The sequence below is a fragment of the Xiphias gladius genome, chromosome 17 (genome assembly GCF_016859285.1).
Source record: "Xiphias gladius isolate SHS-SW01 ecotype Sanya breed wild chromosome 17, ASM1685928v1, whole genome shotgun sequence".
NCBI classification, from domain to species: Eukaryota; Metazoa; Chordata; class Actinopteri; order Istiophoriformes; family Xiphiidae; genus Xiphias; species Xiphias gladius.
Window position 1 is genome coordinate 1,015,429 of NC_053416.1, and position 19,456 is coordinate 1,034,884.

The window sequence follows — 19,456 nt, forward strand, 5'->3', positions numbered from 1 at the left end:
TGAAAGCGAGTTAAAGTACGAACCCCGCGCAAAAACACTCGACACAAAGTTCCGTAGCCGCACAGAGTCAAAACTCACCCGGCTGTCCCGGCTCGGCGGGGAAACTTTTCCTCGGAGTCCGCACAGGTGACGTGACTTCTGGGATTAGCCGTTGAGCTAACTTGGTTTGCAGCGAAACCTCCAGTCACAGGTCAGAAAACCGCCGAGCAGCCGTCCGCTACGGTCCAACCCGGACCGGCCACAGTCCTCGGGCGGAGGCGGTCACACGGTCCCCGAACGCGCCGAGCGGCCCTCTGGGAGAGGCCCCGGGTCACCGATAATTCACAGTTTGAAAGGTTTTTACAACATAGTCCTTCGCCAAATAGAAGTAGTTGGCCAACTGTGAAAACAGCGCCACCGCCCGGCCGCGCGCGGAACTGCAGCCGACAGACTGAGCAACGTGAACGGTGAGAAAGTGAAGCGTCGACTTTGTTTTACAGGGAATTCGCCGGGTTTCCGGACGCGGACAGCGGTTTTATTAGGATTTATTATAATTCTAACACAGAACTCATCCCCAGATACTTCTTATTGTCTAATCTGGTTTTTTCTTTCTCTCTCTCTGTTTCAAAATGGTCACAAAAAGATGTGAAAATCTAAAGAAGGGAAACAACAGCAGACACAAACTGAGCCATTTTACTTTAATGAAATGAAATAAAAGTTGTAAAAGCACCAAAAGACCGGATCCAGACCTGCATCGGATTCCAGTAGTTTTTCTGTGACCTCAGAGGATTTTCGTCCAATGGTAATTTTTTTTTTTTATTAGTTCAAATAGATTCTTGTGTTTCATAGCTCAGTTTATCGGTTTATTCAGTCAAATAAATTACGTTTTATCCTCTGAGCAGCTTAATAAAAGTATTTTTGGCATCAATGGATATATTTATTCCCTGGGTAGAAACTAACTGTTGTAATTATACTATTTCATTATCGATTTTTTTAAAAAAAATTCTGTTTCAATTAATACACCGATAAATGGCAGAAATTGTGGAACAGCGTCCATCATAGTTTCCCAGGGTCCAACAGCACATGTTAAAATGCTTTGTTTTATCCCACCGACAGTCCGAGCCCCAAAAATGGGAATTTAACGGTGATGAAAAACAGGGAAAAGCAGAAACTCCCCAGTCTGGAGACGCTGGAACAGTCAAAAACCATGAGCTAAACTATCAACCAATTATAAAAACAGTTGCAGGATCATTTTCTGCCAGTGGCCTCATCGGTTAATCGACCTCTGGCGTGAATGAATTACTCGAAACAGTGTCTGAGAAGGAAAAACGTTTTGTTGGAAGATCTTGGCTTTGTGAAATGCACTCACCATAAAAGTGCAGCAACATGAATAAGTTCGTGTTTTGTTCACTGTGAGTAAAAGCAGAAAGCACAGACACAAGGAAACTCCCGGCAGGAAGCTTCTCAGAAGATCCTAGAGAAGCTGGGGCCTCGATGTTCTAGGAATACGGCTGCTGTGGTGTTTTCCCTTGTTGTTGTGAATCCCCCAAATCCTCCATCTGCTTTGAGTCGTCATCTCCAAAAAATGGTGAAACAGGACACCGGGAGGCTCGGCCTTTAACCCCTTCGGTGCCTCCAGAGGCACCAGCGTCCCCAAAACAGAGAGCAGACCGGAGGCCTGAACCAGACTCGGACACAAACAAAACAAACATATTTCTACCGTCAGAAATGATCTAATGTCTTTCCCTTCACACTGTCTCCCGGGAGCAGAGACCGGTCGTTTTTATGCGTGTTCGTGGTTCCAGGAAGAAAACCGAGGCCGTGACCAGTAGGTTTACTCAAGCAGGGGCGGGTCCAGAAACTTTTAAAGGGGGGGGGGTCAAGTTAAAGTTCTGGTTCTTGACAATAATGAACTGATTATAACTATAAATCAACTCTAAATGTAAATAACGAACATTAACCGTTTATCACATTTAATGAACGAACGTCAGATGAACAAGTTGAAATGCTCCGATATGAAATACCGTCAGTGAACAGCTGCTGTTGGTAACTGCGCGTGTCCTGCAGCCATGGACACACGGTGAGACGACGGGTCCCTGGACACAGACATGTAAACCCTTCCCCCCACCGAAGACCACGTCCCCCAGACTGAGAGACCTTGAGGTCAATGTGCATCTCTGTGGTTGTTTGATTCACTTTCCAACAAGAAATGTTAACAGTCACTTCATTCAGAGGTTCTGGTCCGGGGGGCCCCGAGCCCGTACCCGGTTGGCCCCCTCGGCACTGCACTGATGTACAAATTTGAGGTACTTGTTCTTTACTGGAGTATTTCCATTTTAGGCTACTTTGTCCTCGTAGTCCACAACAATTCAGAGAGAACTATTGTACTTTTTACTCCAGTTATCTGAGAACTTTAGTCACAAATTAAGGTTTTACACAGAAACCATATGATCAGCTTCTAAAATGTTACGTTATCATTAATGAAGCTTCCCAGCCGGACTTTTAAACTGCAGAAATTAAAGTACCAAACTCTGAATTTCGATACTTGCGCTGCGTGTCATTCAAAGTCGGAGGTCGGAATTTCCCCGTTGAAGTTTGCGATTTTCGAAACCATCAGGCGCCATCGGAGCACCGGGTGCGCGACGCCAGACGTAAACAAAAAACATGGCTGACCATGACAAGCTGGTGTTTGTGTTTTGTTTGCTAGAGATCAGACAGTTATAGAATCATACTATAGAAGAACTTTTGCGCAGGTAAGTTCCAGAGATTGTTTATCGTCTAGCAACCCGATAACACCGACCTAATTTTTTCACGCTAGCGTGAATTATTTGAATTAAATACGGGCAAACGTACGCTAGGTTGGCTTTTCGTTGACGGTGGACTATTTAAAGTGCACGTCTCCACGGGCGCCGCCATTGTTGCGTGACGTCAGACCGCTGCTTTTCCATGAGGTCGGCGTGGGTGGAGTGGCCCCCGACTTTGAGCGGTGTTTTCATCGTACGTTTTCAAGGAGCCTGGAAGATCTCGACTTCCGCGTTGTCTGGAGCGCCGCATTATGAGAGCGAAAAACCAGCTAGAGCCTGACTTTCGTTTCCTGGGGAACTGTAGTTTTTTAATCATTGACTAACTCTGTTAAAATGGCGACGGGTTCAGATTCGTCGATTTTGTTTTTTTAATTTTTAGAGACTCCTTTTTTTCTGGAGCGACCAACCAAAGAGACGTAAACGAGAGCTCAGTGGTGACGACACGACGACCGAGCTAACTCTGCTGAAGAAGACTTTCAGGGGCGGTTGAAAGCTCTGACAAAATGAACTTGCAAGATTTTTTCTTGTCAAACAATAATTGAATCATATGTGAATGTATAAATGAATTGGTAAATCTGGGGGAGGGGGTGTTAGTACGTACCGGGGCGGAGGGGGCCACGGTCCCTGGTGTTTGAACCACGTCTACGGCCATGTCTAACTTTTCTTCTTACTTTGTCTGTGGCGGGAATTCGGAGCTTCGCAGAGGACACGTTGTCGCGCGTCTACTCGCCATTTAAACTACAGCCAGTAGTTTAACTAGCACCGGTACATGGGCTCCTGCGACCGGTGCCGTTAACCGTTCAAACCTCCGTCACTCCGCCGAAGCCAAGAGGTTAAAGTGGGAACAGCGGAAGGGGTGAGGAGGGGGAGGAGGAGGAGGAGGAGGAAAAGGAAAGGTCCTGCCTTCCTCCAGACGGAGCTGAACTAGTTCTAGGCCACTTTTATTTATTGTTTTTAACCAACTTTCCTCCAATGTTCCCGTAAAAAGTCCGCAGCTCGGAGCCGCGGTCGGCCCCCGCACAGCGAAGCCCGCGGGCCGCAGGGAGCCGCGGTGTGACGGACGGCGACATGTCGGAGAAAACCGGGGCCGTCTGGATGTGACTGGTGGGTGGGTAGAGCCCTCCGAGGTCCCGCCGCTGCTGGTAAACAACTGCGGGCAGGGAAGAGCTGTCTGCGGCGGCGACGCTTCGGCTCCGCTGACCCGGCAGGAAGTTTAAACCGCTTCAGTCCAGACTGTCAGAATTTCGATAAGTTTTGTGACCATGTTAAATGTGTTTTATATCAACTGTAACTGTGACAGAAGAACCTCGAACTACAACTGATGACATGGACTGCGACAGACAGATAGATGGATGGATTGATTGATAAACAGATGGATGGATTGATTGATTGATTGATAAACAGATGGATGGATGGATTGATTGATTGGTTGATAAACAGATGGATGGATTGATTGATTGATTGATAAACAGATGGATGGATGGATTGATTGATTGATTGGTTGATAAACAGATGGATTGATTGATTGATTGATTGATAAACAGGAGGATAGATTGATTGATTGATTGATAAACAGATGGATGGACTGATAGATGGATGGATTGATTGATAAACAGATAGATGGACTGATAGATGGATGGATTGATTGATAAACAGATGGATGGATTGATTGATAAACAGATGGATTGATTGATTGATTGATTGATTGATAAACAGATGGATAGATTGATTGATTGATTGGTTGATAAACAGATGGATGGATGGATTGATTGATTGGTTGATAAACAGATGGATGGACTGATAGATGGATGGATTGATAAACAGATGGATGGATGGATTGATTGATTGATTGGTTGATAAACAGATGGATGGATTGATTGATTGATTGATTGGTTGATAAACAGATGGATGGATTGATTGATTGATTGATTGATAAACAGATGGACTGATAGATGGATGGATTGATAAACAGATGGATAGATTGATTGATTGATTGGTAGATAGACAGATGGATGGATTGATTGATTGATTGATAAACAGAAGGATAGATTGATTGATTGATTGATAAACAGATGGGTGGACTGATAGATGGATGGATTGATTGATAAACAGATGGATGGATTGATTGATAAACAGATGGATTGATTGATTGATTGATTGATTGATTGATTGATTGATAAACAGATGGATGGACTGATAGATGGATGGATTGATTGATAAACAGATAGATGGACTGATAGATGGATGGATTGATTGATAAACAGATGGATGGATTGATTGATAAACGGATGGATTGATTGATTGATTGATTGATAAACAGATAGATGGACTGATAGATGGATGGATTGATTGATAAAGAGATGGATGGATTGATTGATTGATAAACAGATGGATAGATTGATTGGTAGATAGACAGATGGATTAAAAAAAGCAATTATGTACATCTGAGAGGCTGTAACCAGATTTTTTTTTTCTCTTAAAAGGGACTTAAAAGATGAATAGACTGTCAAAGTTGTCACTGACTTTATGTTGATGCGTTAATTGACCGGTTATTTGACTTTTCTACCAAGTGTTGGAGGAAGTTTTCAGGTCTAATGCCAAACTGTAAAAATATTACACGTCAAAATCCTGCATCCAGAGTCTTATTTAAGTAAAACTATGTGAGTACGATCAGGTAAATGTACTTTAAGTATTAAAAGTAAAAGCACTCGATGCAGCAAATCTCCCTGTGACCGATATAATAATACATTTTACATCGTTAGATGATTAGTGTGTAAGCAGAGGTTGGGACGGAGCTAATTTAGTAGATTTTTCCTACATGGCTACAACTGATGATCGATTTCATTATCGGCTAATCTGCTGATTATTTTCTCCATAAATCAAGTGATTGTTTGGTTTGTAAAAATGCTGAAAACAGCGACAAATGCAAATCACAATTGCCCAGAGCCCACAATGCCAACCAATATTCACAGCCTCAAAATTATTATTATAATTATAAATATTGTTCAAAAGAAAATTAAAATAATTAGACGGAAAAGAAGCAGATCCTCACGTTAGAGTTGTATATGTGAGGTTGCCTGGAGGGAAAGAAAAAAACATCTAAAAACGTGAAACGCTGCAGCAACACACCTTTTGACATGACATCTGCCCAGATGCGACTTTTGATCAGAGCTTCAACGATTAGTCGATGAGTTGATCAACAGAAAAATGAATCGGCATTTGCTGTTCCCAGCTCCTAAAATGTGAAGAATTGAGGCTTTTCTTTGCCGTGCACAGAAGGAAACCGAATGTTTCTATCTTTGACGTGCTGGAGGACGTCACCTCGGACTGTGAGGAGTTGAAGTGGACATTTGTTTCCCTTATTATAGACAAAACAGTGTCAGCAGATGAAACGATTCGAATTTATCGTTAGTTGCAGCCCCACTTTCAATATTTAAATTAAAGTAAGTTGTATTGATGATCATTCATCTGCACTCTTACCTGATCAGTTATTTTAATGCAGGACTTTTGCTTTTAATGGAGTATTTCTACATTGTGTTATTGCCATTTTTACCAAAGTAAAAAGGCGAAATACTTCTTCCACCACTGTACCCAGGGAAACTCATTTATTATTTACTTTTTACTTTATAATTTTACCACTACGGTAGAAGGTAAAGCCTATTTTGTAATCATCTAAGCTTGGTACGTACATACAGTATAAACTAAACCCAACTTCTCTATAAGTTTGACGTCATAAATGTCACAGCGGGTTTATTTACTGTCTGACAGTCGGCTGTTTATTTATCATTCATGTATGAAAACACAGAAGTTTCATTTGACGTTTTTCATTATTGTTATTCACTTTCCTTGATCTTGTGCTGTTGTTTCTTTCCAGAGAGGAAGATGGAGGGAGAGAAAGAGACGGCCGAGGAGAAGGAGGAGGAGGAGGAGGAGGAGAAAGAGCTTCATCATCACATTGCAGCGGCGTCCTCTGTGGACTACCAGGACCTTCCCATCATGCACTGGGAGGAACTGAGCCAGCGGATAGCTGAGTTGGAGAAACAGGAGCAGGAGAGGAGGGAAAGGGCGAAGGTCAGCCATGAGGAAGAGCGGTGGTATTTACTGGATGACGTGGGCTTCGGGGTTTGAGTCTGTGGTTCTGTTAGCCAAGCAAGGTTAGCTGTTAGCGGTTACGATGCTAAAAAAAAAAAAAAAAAGACAGACTACATTTCCCATAAGCCCGTGTCTGTCTCTCTCTCTCTGTCCCTGAAGAGTGTTGACGCTGAGCTTTGACTGGAAAGGTTTTCTGTTACTGCTGTGTATTCAAAAAGTTTCGGTCCCGCAGATTTTTATGCCTCCGCGCCGGCGACGGTCGTGGCCGGAGGCGTTATGTTTCCCGGTCGTCCCTCCGTCCGTCCCATTCTGCTGAAGGAGATATCTCAGGAACGCCTCGAGGGGATTGGTTCAAGTTTGGCACAAACGTTCACTTGGACTCAAGGATGAACTGATTTGAATTTGGTCCTCAAAGGTCAAAGGTCAAGGCCACTGTGACCTCACGAAACATGATTTTGGCCATAACTCAAAATTTCATACGCTATCTGTCTAATAGATTAAAATGATGAAGTGATGACAATTTATATCCAACAGGTCAAAGCTCAACTTCACTGTGACATCATAATGTTCTGCACAAACACTTTTCTGGCCATTATTCAACGCCACAAGTCAGGGACGGACGGGACGATCGAGACCATATTTCCTGCAACGTGACCAGTTGGTGGAGGCAGACGAGCGCGAGGTGGTGATTCTGGTTCCTCCTCTAATGAGTAGGAGCCTCAGACTCATCTAATGGAAGTAAGGAGGTTGTATTTTGACCACGAACAGACGAAAAACAGCCACCATGACACAAAAAAATGACCTGAAGGTCTCTCTAAGTCTGGGGGTGTGGTCCTCTGTGTCCAGGGCCCGTTGTCTCATCGTGTGTCCATGGCTGCAGGACATGCGCAGTTACCAACAGCAGCTGTTCACTGACGTTATTTCGTATCGGAGCGTTTCAACTTGTTCATCTGACGTTCGTTGGTCACGGTGGATGAACAGAGTGAATATTGATCACGGTCAGTTTATCACTGCAGGGAACCAGGAAGTTCAACTGCAGTCTGAAGACATTTGACCCCCCCCCCTTCTTGAAAGAGGCTCTCACGTTTTCCTGCCGTTTGCCCCCCTTGTTGTTATTTTTGTCCCCGTCTGGTTACATTACGAAAAGGATGAGAACATGTTGTTGTGGCTGTTAATCCATCTCTGACTGTGGAGGAGCTAAAATAAGAAGAATGAGACGGTCAAACCACCCTGACATTATCGACACTGTGTGTTTATTGTGGCTGCATATTTGTACATTCTCTGGTGGTATAATGATAACTTAGTTGTCTGAAAACCTCCCAACAGCAGTTTCCTCTTTGCTTCAGTAGACAGGCCTCAGATCAGATCTCTCTGTGCTTCAATTCAGACATTTCGTCTTCTGTTGCTCTGATTTGTGATCAGTCTGGCGGCTTTTCTTGAATCCATAAGATCCACGTGTTGATGCCGTGAAGAAGCACAGAATTTATTTAGGGCCTGAACACCATTTTCAGCCATTTCCAGTTGTCTAGAATCTTTGTTTTCCTACAGAAACCTTTAGAAAATGTCAGTAAAACCAGTTTCATTGGTCATGTGATGTCAGAGGATCTGTCTGGGGTAATATTGTCATTACTGTGGTATCCTGTCTTCGTGCAGAGGGGGACGGGGGCGGGGATGGACGAGAGCCAGGGGAGAGTGTGGAGAAACGTGTGGGAGGAAGAGGAGGAAGACCTCAGGAGGTGTCCGGTCGCTGTTGTCACGTCACGGTAACACAGAGCCACACAGTCTGCAGATTTACGACGGTTTAAAAGCTCATAATTCATCTTTTATTTGTGTCTGATTATTCTTCAGGCCGCAGAAAAACTCAGTATGTTCAGTGTAATGACGTTGTACTGAACACAGGGTGACATTCGTGGTTTTGTTATTGTTTAAGGCGTCAGGATCAGAGCCGAAACAATTCGTCAATTAATTCAATAGAAAAAAAAGCAATTATTTGGATAATCAATTAACTCTTCAAGGAAAACCAGTGAAACAATGCCAATGTTTTCAGATTTCAGACTCTGAAAAGACCAGATTTGCTGCTGTTTTGGAATTTAGGTCGAACAAAGCAAGACATCTGAAGACGTCACGTTCAACTACATTTTTCGATGTTTAATAGACTGTTTAATAGCAATTAATTGAAAAAATAACTGGCAGATTAATCGAATATAAAAATAATTGCAAGCTGCTGCCCAGACAGAATCATTTCTATCTAATAGTTATTGACCAGGTTACAACAGTTTTACTTGGCTTCACAGGCAGCAAACCTGAACACCAATGTACTGTTTGTCAAAGCAGTCGTGTTATATCTGTGTTATGAAAAGTGCTGTATAAATAAAGCGTATTATGATCATCGTTATTGTCATTAACAACAATAACAATGATAGTTTCGTAAATCTGAGGAAAGCAGCGAATCCTTGGGAACCAGAAAGTGTCAGTTATCAAAACGGTTGTTGATGAATTTTTTAAATTCCGCTTATTGTTTTCAGCACAACTGAATATGTTTCTGAAATTTGTAAAACAACTGAGAACGACATCGAATCAGTTTGAGTAAATCCAGAAATTTGCAAACTTTTGCTGCTGTGATCAGACTTTAACAGACTTTATGGAAAGTTGCTTAAGCTCGACTGGCAGGAGAAGCTCAAAAAAACCAAACAAAAAGTGAAACCGTGAAAGGGAATAAACAGGTCAGAGTAACGTTGCGTAAAGAGTTTCAACACTGGGGGGGTTCAGAAGTGCCGTGGAGGTGAACACCAGCAGCACCAACCAAACACCACCTTCTGCTCTCCTGCCGTCGGAGTTTCAGGATGTTTATTTTCTGTTTACAGATTTCACAACCACAGAAACCTGCAGCTGTGCTTCATCAACAACAGCGACAGCGAAGACGAGGAGGAAGGAACCACCAAAAAGGTCACTTTCTGTCTGTTCTACATTACTGCTGACCGGGGCTGGCTGTCCATGACATTTTCTGGTACTAGTGTCGATGCCATACTCGAGTTCCGCGGCCAGTCAGAACAATAGTGTTTCTGACCCCATTTGCAGAGTCACCTCACGTGTCTTGGGTGACTCAGATGTCTGCCTCATCTCTAATAAGCTCAGTCTAGATGCCTCCAAGAAGCGTTCAAAGCTGACTGAAATGTGAGCGCTGGAGCCACCTCTGGAGGAGACTTTGGACACATTCTGTCCAGATGTTGAAAAAGTGTAAACGCATCTGTAATCTTCCGTACTCCCGTAGCGTAACCGTGTCAGTAACAGGGTGTGGATTTTCGGTCTTGTCTGCTCTGTCCTCGTGAGAACGGCAGCTGACGTTTCACTGAAATAAAATGAGCTGTTGTTCTGTTTCATTAAAGCAACAAGGAGAAACGGCTCCAGACTTGTCGACGCAACGAGCGTTTATCCGATCCCTGATCAGTTCCCCCACTGAACCATCTGTGGGACCGAGAGAGCGACGTGACCTAGAGCCGTGAAGACGATAAAACTCTTGTCTTGTAGTTCACAAACACGACTCTTGAAACTAAACTGCTAAAGATCCGAAGTTTTTCTTCTTCTGGTGGTTTCGTCAGTTGTCGAACAGCTTCAGGTGCATCACCAACTCCTTCTGGACTGGACTGACCCTGATCTACAAAAACACAGGAGGACTGTGATCTGATTTGAGATTTGAACAACACAGACGCAGATATGTGACCGTGTAAACAAGAGAGTCTAAAATCCCATCTGGATTTTATCTGACACGAGACACTTGAAATGACAAAAAGACATTTTGTTTTACCACAAAAACAAAAGAAGCCAAATTAGCCAGATGTTGACTAAACACAAGCAGCTGCGCACGACGTCCGCCTAAATAAAAAACGGCCTAAAACTGCGGCAAAGACTTAAATCAGAACCCATCAGATCAACGAAGAAGACAACAAGATCCTGAACCTGACGAGACGTCTGACGTCAACTTTCCGTCCGGGACAGTTTAGGATTCCGATCCCGTGTTGAGGTTCGATACCCGGCCCTACGGCTGATTGTGTAGCACATCGTACTCGAGCGTTTAATGCCCTTGAATGTGACCCTCCCACTCCTGTTTCATTATGGTGTGAAAATGAACTTTTATTCAGCCAAATCTGAGCACGGAAACTCTACAGAAGCCTGGAAGTATCTTCAGGGTGAATGATCTAAATGTCCGGCTGCACGAGTCCTTGAATACTATCGAAACGCAGCCGCTTCTCAATTTAACCTTTATGTCGGACCTTTGGAGAAGTCACGTAGATCTTTGTATTTGTTTGACTAAACTGCTCAAAGTCTGTGTAATCGTTGGCCTTCATCTGACCGCTGACCTTACCTCGCCATCAGGTTTCCATGGGAACAGGGCACAACGGCTGCCATGCCGCCGGGCTGAAACAGGAAGTGGCCACGGCTCTGAGGACGCTGAGAGACCAGCTGCTGGCTGAACAGAAGGAGAAGGAGGTGAAAGGAAGGATGAAAAGCAAGAACGAAATAAGTAACAGAGGAAATGAAGACGATTAGAGCGGGGTTTGTCTTCAGGTCCCCCACGGTCTTAAGAAGCAGGGATTCAGTTCCCTCAGAAAAATAAAATAAAATAAAATAAAAGGCCTTAGAAGGTCTTAAAACATCTTGAATGCAGGGTTTCTGCAGTGTGCACCAATACCACCAATAAGACCTAGAATTATTTATTAAGTACATGCGTTTATTGTTATTTATATCACATTTTTGTCAGGACTTCTCAGTTGTGTGGACCAATAATCCCTAGTAATCACTTAATCAATGGCCTAAAGGACACAGGTCCTGGTGCCAGAGGGATCAGGGGGCCCCTGGACCAGAGCTTTAGTTTGAAGCGTCTGTTTATATTCCGTGTTAAAAGAGCTCAGTTGAAAGACTAAGAAGCAACTCACAACGACCACAGAGACGCAAAACGATGTTTGAGTTGTTTTGTGTCTCTGGACCCAGAGAAGAGACACAGGTCAACCAATTAAAATAAATGATCCGCTTGTTAATGGACGTTTTTTGCTAAAATCGACTCTTGTCCATCATGAGTTGCTGAGCCTCCTGACAACCAGAGGTTATAACTAATTTTACTGTCCACAGCAAAAATATTCAAGACCTTTGTGAACTTTGTAAAACCGGAAGAGAGCCTGTAAATATGTTCTCTTGTCTGCTGTCACCCCCTTGTTTTGTCCATCAGTCCAAAATTCAAATATATTTCATTGACTATTGTATATGACAGAAATCTTTACGTTTCGTTGCTAAAACCAGCAAATGTTCAGTTTATTTATTTGAAAATTGACTGAACTGATTAATCGAGTATCCAAAGGGTTGCCGTTAATTTACTTTCAGTGGACTCATCATCTAATGATATTAGTTCTAAAAAGAATGAATCATTTTTATTGGTTGATCCATCCATTTTCTGTCGCTCATCTGGGTCCAGATCACATTAATTCAATGAGTCATATCATTCAGAGCTCCAACGATAAGTCAATTAATTGATTAGTTGATCAACAGAAAAACACTGTCACACCTAGATGTAAATGTTGACAATGAAATCTACTGCTTTTACCCTAATTTGTGTTATGTCTTTGGCTTATAGTCGCTGTTGAATATAAATAAATGAATAAATAATCAGCAACTAATCTGATAATCGACAATGGTTTTAAGATTCAAATATTTTCTGTTTGTAGCGTCTCAGACGTGAGTATGTGATGCTTGTCCTTGTCACACATGATAGTGAACTGAATATCTTTGTGTTTTAAACTGTTGATCAGACAAAACAAGGCATTTGAAGACGTCAGCCTGGCCTGAGGGAAAATTAGTTGACCCGGCATTTTTCGCAGTTTTCTGGCATTTTTAAAAAAAGAATCGGCAGATTATTCCATGATGAAAATAGTCGATAGCTGCAGCTCTAATATCTTTAGGAATTCATGTTATATACTGCTGGAAATAATTGCCTTTCAACGGTTTGATGGTGAAACAGGTATTAAGCTACTTTCTCTGTAGTATTAAAACGGTCTGTATAAGTCTTAAATCTAACTTGGTGAACCTGCAGAAACCCTGTATAGGAAGTGGTGTGTTCAGTTGATAACTGTGTGCGTGTGTGTGTGTGTGCGTGCGTGTGCGTGTGTGTGCGCATCGTAAGGCCGGCAGCAGCGGTGTTGCTAAGCGGAAACATCTGGAGCGTTGGGAGTTGCAGGAGTGTTCAGTGCAGCAGCTCAGCAGCTTGAGAGCATCACTTCAACAGGATGTACATGGTACGTACACACACACACACACACACACACACACACACACAGGGGCTGGGGGGGCTAGGGAATGAGCGTGTCATCAGATGTGTTGTTGTAATGTAGCTACAGGTCAGTTCTGCTGTTCTCCTTGAGTTCTGTGTTTTCAGAATAAAAGTTATTCACATTCATTTAGACCGTGGCCATTAAAAGTTGCTGAATCGTCCCTCAGCTAGTTCTTTTTTTGGTGGTTTTCTTCCAGCTCTGAGCTCCGAGCTGGTGGCCCACCTGTTGGTACGGGACCAGCTGAGGACGAAGCAGGACGCCATGCTCCTGGACGTCCAGGACCTGACCTAACACCGGGACCACAGACCGGACGATCCACACAAACTCAACCAAGCCTTCGAGTTTTCTCCACATTAACGTGGACATTTGCTCATTCTGGGACCAGGTTGAGCTGCTCGTCCACGTCAGACCAGAAGTCGTTCAATTCAACGAAACGTTAGCCAACCTGCTAATTTATAGAAACTGACGAATCTCCAGCGTGCGGAGCAACAAGAGGGAGATAGGAGTGGATGGTCGAGTTGAAGGAAAATTGAATAACCCAAAAACCCCCCAAATGGAAAAGTTCATATGAGAGTACACGACAGCAGGTTGACATGAAACGACAAGAAGAAGTAACCACGGACAAATCAACAAAGATTTCAGTTGGATCGTTGGGAGACCAAAACCATTCGTCAACATCTCCGATCAGCTTCTGGCTAGCGAGGAGCTAGTCGCGACTACGAGGCCTGTAAAACATCCAGAAGAAGGACAAACACAACACAGCTCTCCAACACAGATTCCGTCACAATTTCTTCTAAACTGCAGTCAGCCATTTGACTCGTGTTGGTGCTTTGGTCCCTCTGATAAGCTACTCAGGATCTGTGTTTTCAGGTTTTTTCTATTGTACCTGGAAATGAAGGTAGACGCTGGGAGTGGAAATAGCACAATAGTATAGAAATCATTTTGGGCTAATAGACTGGGTGGCCAGTTTTTACAGTTAAGAAAACTAGACATAGTTCTCATCATGCATGGATGATTAGCAGGTGACACTTCCTGATCGCGAGTAACATCAAAGGAAGGAGGAGCTGTACAGTATCTCACTCGGTTTCAGACAGAAACAACGTTTGGATGGACTCGGACGTCATTTGCTCAGATCCATCGAAAAACCGTACGAGAAGGATCATTGACGTCTGGATTTATAATCTATTACAATCCTCTTCATCTCCTAAAGGTTCTGGTCATATGCGACCAATTTACAACAGCAAGAAATGAATTGCTACCTGGATTAAGCAGGTCAGAGTCTCTCCTGTTCACAGTGATGCAGTCTGTTGTTCACCTGTAAAGTGCCACGAGTAGTTTCAAAGCCAGCGTACTTTCCCACCTCCGCACGGCTGACCTGACCCCAACCCAGTGTCCGGAGGGTGTGGTGGGAGTTGGTGTCCGAAGCTACCCTCCCATCCAACAAGCAGCTTGGACGGAGTATAAAGCCAGCTTAAGTGTCGTTTTAATATTTAACCAAAACTACAAGTATTTCCAGATCTTTAACCATGTGTTTCAGTAGCTTGAACCTTGAAACAGGTGGGTCACAAGACGCGAACCCCGGACCCTGGTGTTTAAGTCCTGAGCTCTATACATCCATCCATCCACGCTGACCACCTTCCTACGATTTTTGTCCAGTACGAGAGCGCAACACTTCATCAACTGGAAAAACTTGCTCTGCTAGTGAATATAATCCCCACAAGCAGTTAGGTTTCCCGCAAAACCTCCAAAGTCACAAATAAACGAAACTTTCAGGGGACGGGTTTGTCAGGGTGCGAGTTTCACCCCCACTCTGTTTAGATTATCAGCCCGATGCTTTGGTTTGGTTGTGCAAGCGTGTCAGAAATGGCTCATCTCGGTTTCGTTTCAGTGTCGCTAGTGTCGCTACTATCACAGAGGACAGACGCAGCGAGCGTCTCACTTCCACAGAGCGCTTACGTAGTTATTCCTGGAGAGACAGATGCTTTCACGGAAAAGGCCGCTTGGATGTCGATCTCTAGTGTGCATCGGTTGCCTCTGCACTTGGCTTTTTTGATATCCGCTTCCCAAGGCGCGTGACGTGGCTGAGTGTAAATCGGTCGCGTATTAGTGGAGATCCACCATAAAACAAATATGGCCGCAGTGATTTCCAAATGCTAATGGGACCCAAACAGAAGCAGTAACATCATCAGAAGACAATCGCTAAGCAAAACAAAAAACCTAGTTTTAAAAGATGAGGGTGTGAACACACGCCCACGCTATTTTCCGTCAGAGTTCGAGCAGTTTTGATTATTTCACGTAAGGAACTTTGGTTAGCGTTGTTTTTTCCGAGCTCTTCTCACTTGTTTGAAGGGCGCAGGACGCGCATTTCCATCCACCAGTCAAACTTTGAGCAATATTTGATTCAGGGTCTGATGGCTAATGTCAATCAAATGTGATTAAACCACACTCACGCGGTTCTGATGAAGCAGATAAGCTCCGTTTTTTCGTGTGTTTCATGCTTAATTAATAATGAGTGTTGATGTTTTTTTTTTCCAAACTTACTTTAATTGTTGCTTATTTAGCCGTAAACATTTAATGTAAAAGAAGAAAAAAGTGGTTTTCAGGGGCTTCGAGATGCTTTCAAGAAACAAACGCTGGTGTTGTCGAAGAAAAAAGGACGAAACCTTCAGTAATGTACAAGAACTAAAACTTCAGGCAGGTAGCAACCGGAGCATGTGGAACTTATGATAAAAATCCTTCTTTTTTACGTGTTCAAACAGTCTAGTTGGAACAACTCTTTTTGCATTGAACTTTAATGTAGGACACGTACATGTTGTGATGGAGTCTGTTCATTTCAATTTGTGTTTGCTGATGGAAAAAAAAAAAAAAAAAAAGATGATTTTTTATCTCAGGTCCATCAGCGAGTTCGCTCAGTTTCCCTCTCTGGTGGAAATCAAACCAGTTGAGCACTTTGACATCCGGACTACATTTAGATTTAAGGGTCACCACAACTGAATGAAAACTTTGGGATCAAATTTTTTTCTTTGAGCCTCATCACAAAATAGAAAAGTCCATATTACTTTCGTAGTGAGACAAAAGGAGTCCAACGCTATCAGAAAAAAGGGTCATTTCTAACTTAACTTATTGAAGTTTTATTGTGTTTTTTTCTTTCTTACTTTTGCCTGGTATAAGAAGGGAACAGTAAACCAATACAGCATTTGTAGCAAGACAACTGATACCTTTTTTGGTTTGGTTGTTATATCTTGTTTGTTTTTTCTTCCTAAAAACACAAAACAAAAGGGGAATTTCGCCAAATTTTGTTTTGATATATGGTGACATTACTGAGCAAATGTAAAATTCTCAGACAGTCCTTTGTACCTAAGAGTAAAAAGGTACCAGAACAAGGCCGTCCATTTGTGCTAAAAGTTTAAAAGTATTTACAGTCTGTTAGCTGCCTTTTTAAATTCATTTAAAATTTATGATATTAATATCACAAAAAATGCATAAAACAAGAAAAGGATTTTGAAATTTTGGTGGCATTCCTCTTTAACTGATGCTAAACACTTCAGGTACAGGCAGCCATTATGCTATTGTTTACTTGTAGGAAATGGAAGGGAATAATCCACTTAATATAGCCAATTGTCTGTGATGATTCCTCTTTTACCTTGGTGTTCATGTCACCACATGGTTGTCCACCTTAACGCCATGCTGTTCCAATTAGCTCCTGAACGTTTTTAAGGGTTTGTTTTCATCCAACTGCGGCAATTTACCTTTGGTTTGTAAACCAGCCAAGGACACTTAGATGATCTAAACCGTGGCTTTTAGAAACCACTAGCAATGTCCTCCGGTGCCTTAAAAAGAAATTATATTTTGATATCGATTATTTCCACATTTTCTAACATTGATCTGTGATAAGAAGCTGAATGTCATATTAATGGAGGGCAATGTACTGTAAAGGGTGTAAAGGGAAAATGTCTTTTTTTTTACTTTTTTTTATTCACACACAAATATTTAAAGTCACACTGAAACGTTATTATGAGAGTGTAAAAATAATGGAGCATGCTTTATGTCAATGTGAGATGTAACAGAGAGGGATTGTTCAGAAGTGCTGAATAATATTTTGTCCTGAAAAGTAGTTAACAAAGTGGAGATTGTTTTTCGTTTCACTGTGACTTTAAGAGTATTTAGAGATGTATTTTAAAATGTAAATAAAATTAATTACAAATGTATTTGTGAATGTAAACATTAATCTGAAATATATTTTGAGAGGCAAAAAGATGATGGTCTGCGACAGTTGTATTTTTGTGTCCCCTTATTGCTTCAATGCTTTGTGTTCTCAGTATAATAAGAACAAGACTAGTTACTAATTATTTCTATTTACATATGTTTGTTCTTATTTACCTTCTATTTTTAAGAACATTTTAGAACATTAAGTCAGTGGGCTGGGACAGGAGCACAATTGTAACGATAGCAAACAGATTAGCTAACGTAACTAACTTCACTTTGCTAACGTAGCCAACCAAACTTTGATTGCTCAACTAAATTTGGGCTCTACTGACTTGTAGTGCCTGGGACCAGGCTAATAAGTTGGATCAGTTCTTGGTCACATAAAGAGGGACTTTTTCTGGTTGTCCTTGCTGTAGTGAGGTAGATACAGTATAGTACATAACATATAATAATAAGCGAAAACCTTACAGGCAGTGGCTCTGAAACAAAGCGTGTATGAGACCACTGAGCTGATGCTAAAGCTAGCTCTTGGGGGTGGTGACGCTACATGGGGCATGTGAAGCAGTACGATACTTTCGGCAAACCAGATTCACAGGCTGGCTAGGCTCAAAAACTAATGTTTGAAAGACAGCTAGCTAAATTAGCTAACCTATTAGCTATCATTAGCCCTGTCCCACGCTTAGTCAGCTAACCTATTAGCTATCATTAGTCCTGTCCCACGCTTAGTCAGCTGTTTTCTCGCATAGAGTGCTGCAGGGATGACGTATTATTTTAGGCTAACTCGGAAGTTAGCATCACTGTGGTTCCCTTGACAAAAACCCGATGGGATTTTTCCATTGGTTTTTGGTTTATTGCAGAAAATAAGATCTGTGGAAAACTAAAGTATATGATAATTACACGTTTTGTTCAGCAAGATAATCTTCACAAATTAACGCCACTTTTATGATTTTTGAAGCCTAAATACAATCGCTTGAAGTAAAAAGCTAACATTAGGCTAAAATGAAACTACACCACGGTTGCTTGACTTGAGCACCACCACCACTAAGCTTCCGACTTGTAATTTGATTTAGCGAGCTTACATCTCGCTACGAAAGCCGTTCCTCTTAGAAAGTTAGTAACAGTTTGCAAAAGCATGAGCATAAACACAACGAGGCTGTAAAAGGGGACTGGTGAGTAGATCAGTGCCCGTGTTCGCCGTGATGATGTTTAATGGCAACTGTCTTTTTTAAGACAAGTAAAACCTTAAAAAAATCCCGAGTGGGATATTTACTGACGTAATTTATGTCATAGAATAAGCTTGTGAAAATTACTTGAGCTTGTGTTCAACACAGACATTATTTCAGGCATCTAACCCAAAAAAACCCATCCAAAAAGCCTTGGACATTCGGACGAGGGAACTGGAAGTGCAAAATGCTAACTTATTTCTTGGTTTTAGGACTCATTCCTGCAGCGCTCTACAAAAACAGTATCAAAAGAAAACATTAGAGATAGTAGAAATATGGAGTAAAGCTTTTTTGTTAAAACATGAGGAAAAACAGGAGCGCTACCGGAGCTAACATGTTAGCTAACTTAACTTTTCTAACATAGCTAACGAAACTCGGATTTCATCAACAAAATTTGAGATGTTTCCATATGTTCGGATGCCTGGAACCAGCGTGGCCAGTTTAACCTCCTAAGGGCCCCAGGCCAAATATTTGTTATTGGGCTCCTGTTAACATCCACTGTCGTCTCATTATTTCCCCAGGCACGAAAATCCCGCTAGTACGCTAGAGCTGACATGAGTAATTGATTCATTGTTCAGCTGACTGAAAGAAAAATTAATTAGCAACATTTTTGAGAACTGATTAACAACTTTAAGCCAAAAAAAAAAAAAAAAGCCAAACATTCACTGGTACCAGCTTCTTCAATGGGAATTTTTGCTACTTTTCATTGTTTTCTATGACAGTAAAGTCAACATCTTTGTATTCGTTAATATATTAACGAATATCTTAATTGGGCTTCGGGGAATAATGATGGACCTTTTTCTGACTTTTTATACACTGAACAGTAAATCAA

General features: G+C 42.1%; 1 protein-coding gene across 5 annotated transcripts; it reads left to right on the forward strand.

The window, feature by feature from the left end:
- The first annotated feature begins 363 nt into the window (after positions 1-363).
- On the forward strand, positions 364-16,068 carry im:7136398 (schwannomin-interacting protein 1). Of its 5 annotated transcripts, none has more exons than XM_040150430.1 (5): positions 364-446; positions 6,658-6,854; positions 11,250-11,363; positions 13,048-13,159; positions 13,392-16,068. In XM_040150430.1, exons 2-5 carry the CDS (start codon positions 6,666-6,668, stop codon positions 13,484-13,486), a joined length of 510 nt encoding a protein of 169 aa, XP_040006364.1. In that variant the 5' UTR covers positions 364-446; positions 6,658-6,665; the 3' UTR covers positions 13,487-16,068. The 5 variants fall into 5 exon arrangements, with proteins under 5 accessions (XP_040006364.1, XP_040006363.1, XP_040006362.1 ...); XM_040150429.1 differs by lacking the exon at positions 364-446 and adding an exon at positions 3,663-3,925; XM_040150428.1 differs by lacking the exon at positions 364-446 and adding an exon at positions 3,663-3,891.
- Positions 16,069-19,456: the final 3,388 nt, after the last annotated feature.

Bases quoted from the DNA above. Each gene is read 5' to 3' on its own strand.
- im:7136398 (XM_040150426.1), top strand. From the start codon at position 6,573: ATGTATGAAAACACAGAAGTTTCATTTGACGTTTTTCATTATTGTTAT. The intron at 11,364-13,047 runs GTGAAAGGAAGG...GCGCATCGTAAG, and splicing joins CTGAACAGAAGGAGAAGGAG to GCCGGCAGCAGCGGTGTTGC. The intron at 13,160-13,391 runs GTACGTACACAC...GTTTTCTTCCAG, and splicing joins ACTTCAACAGGATGTACATG to CTCTGAGCTCCGAGCTGGTG.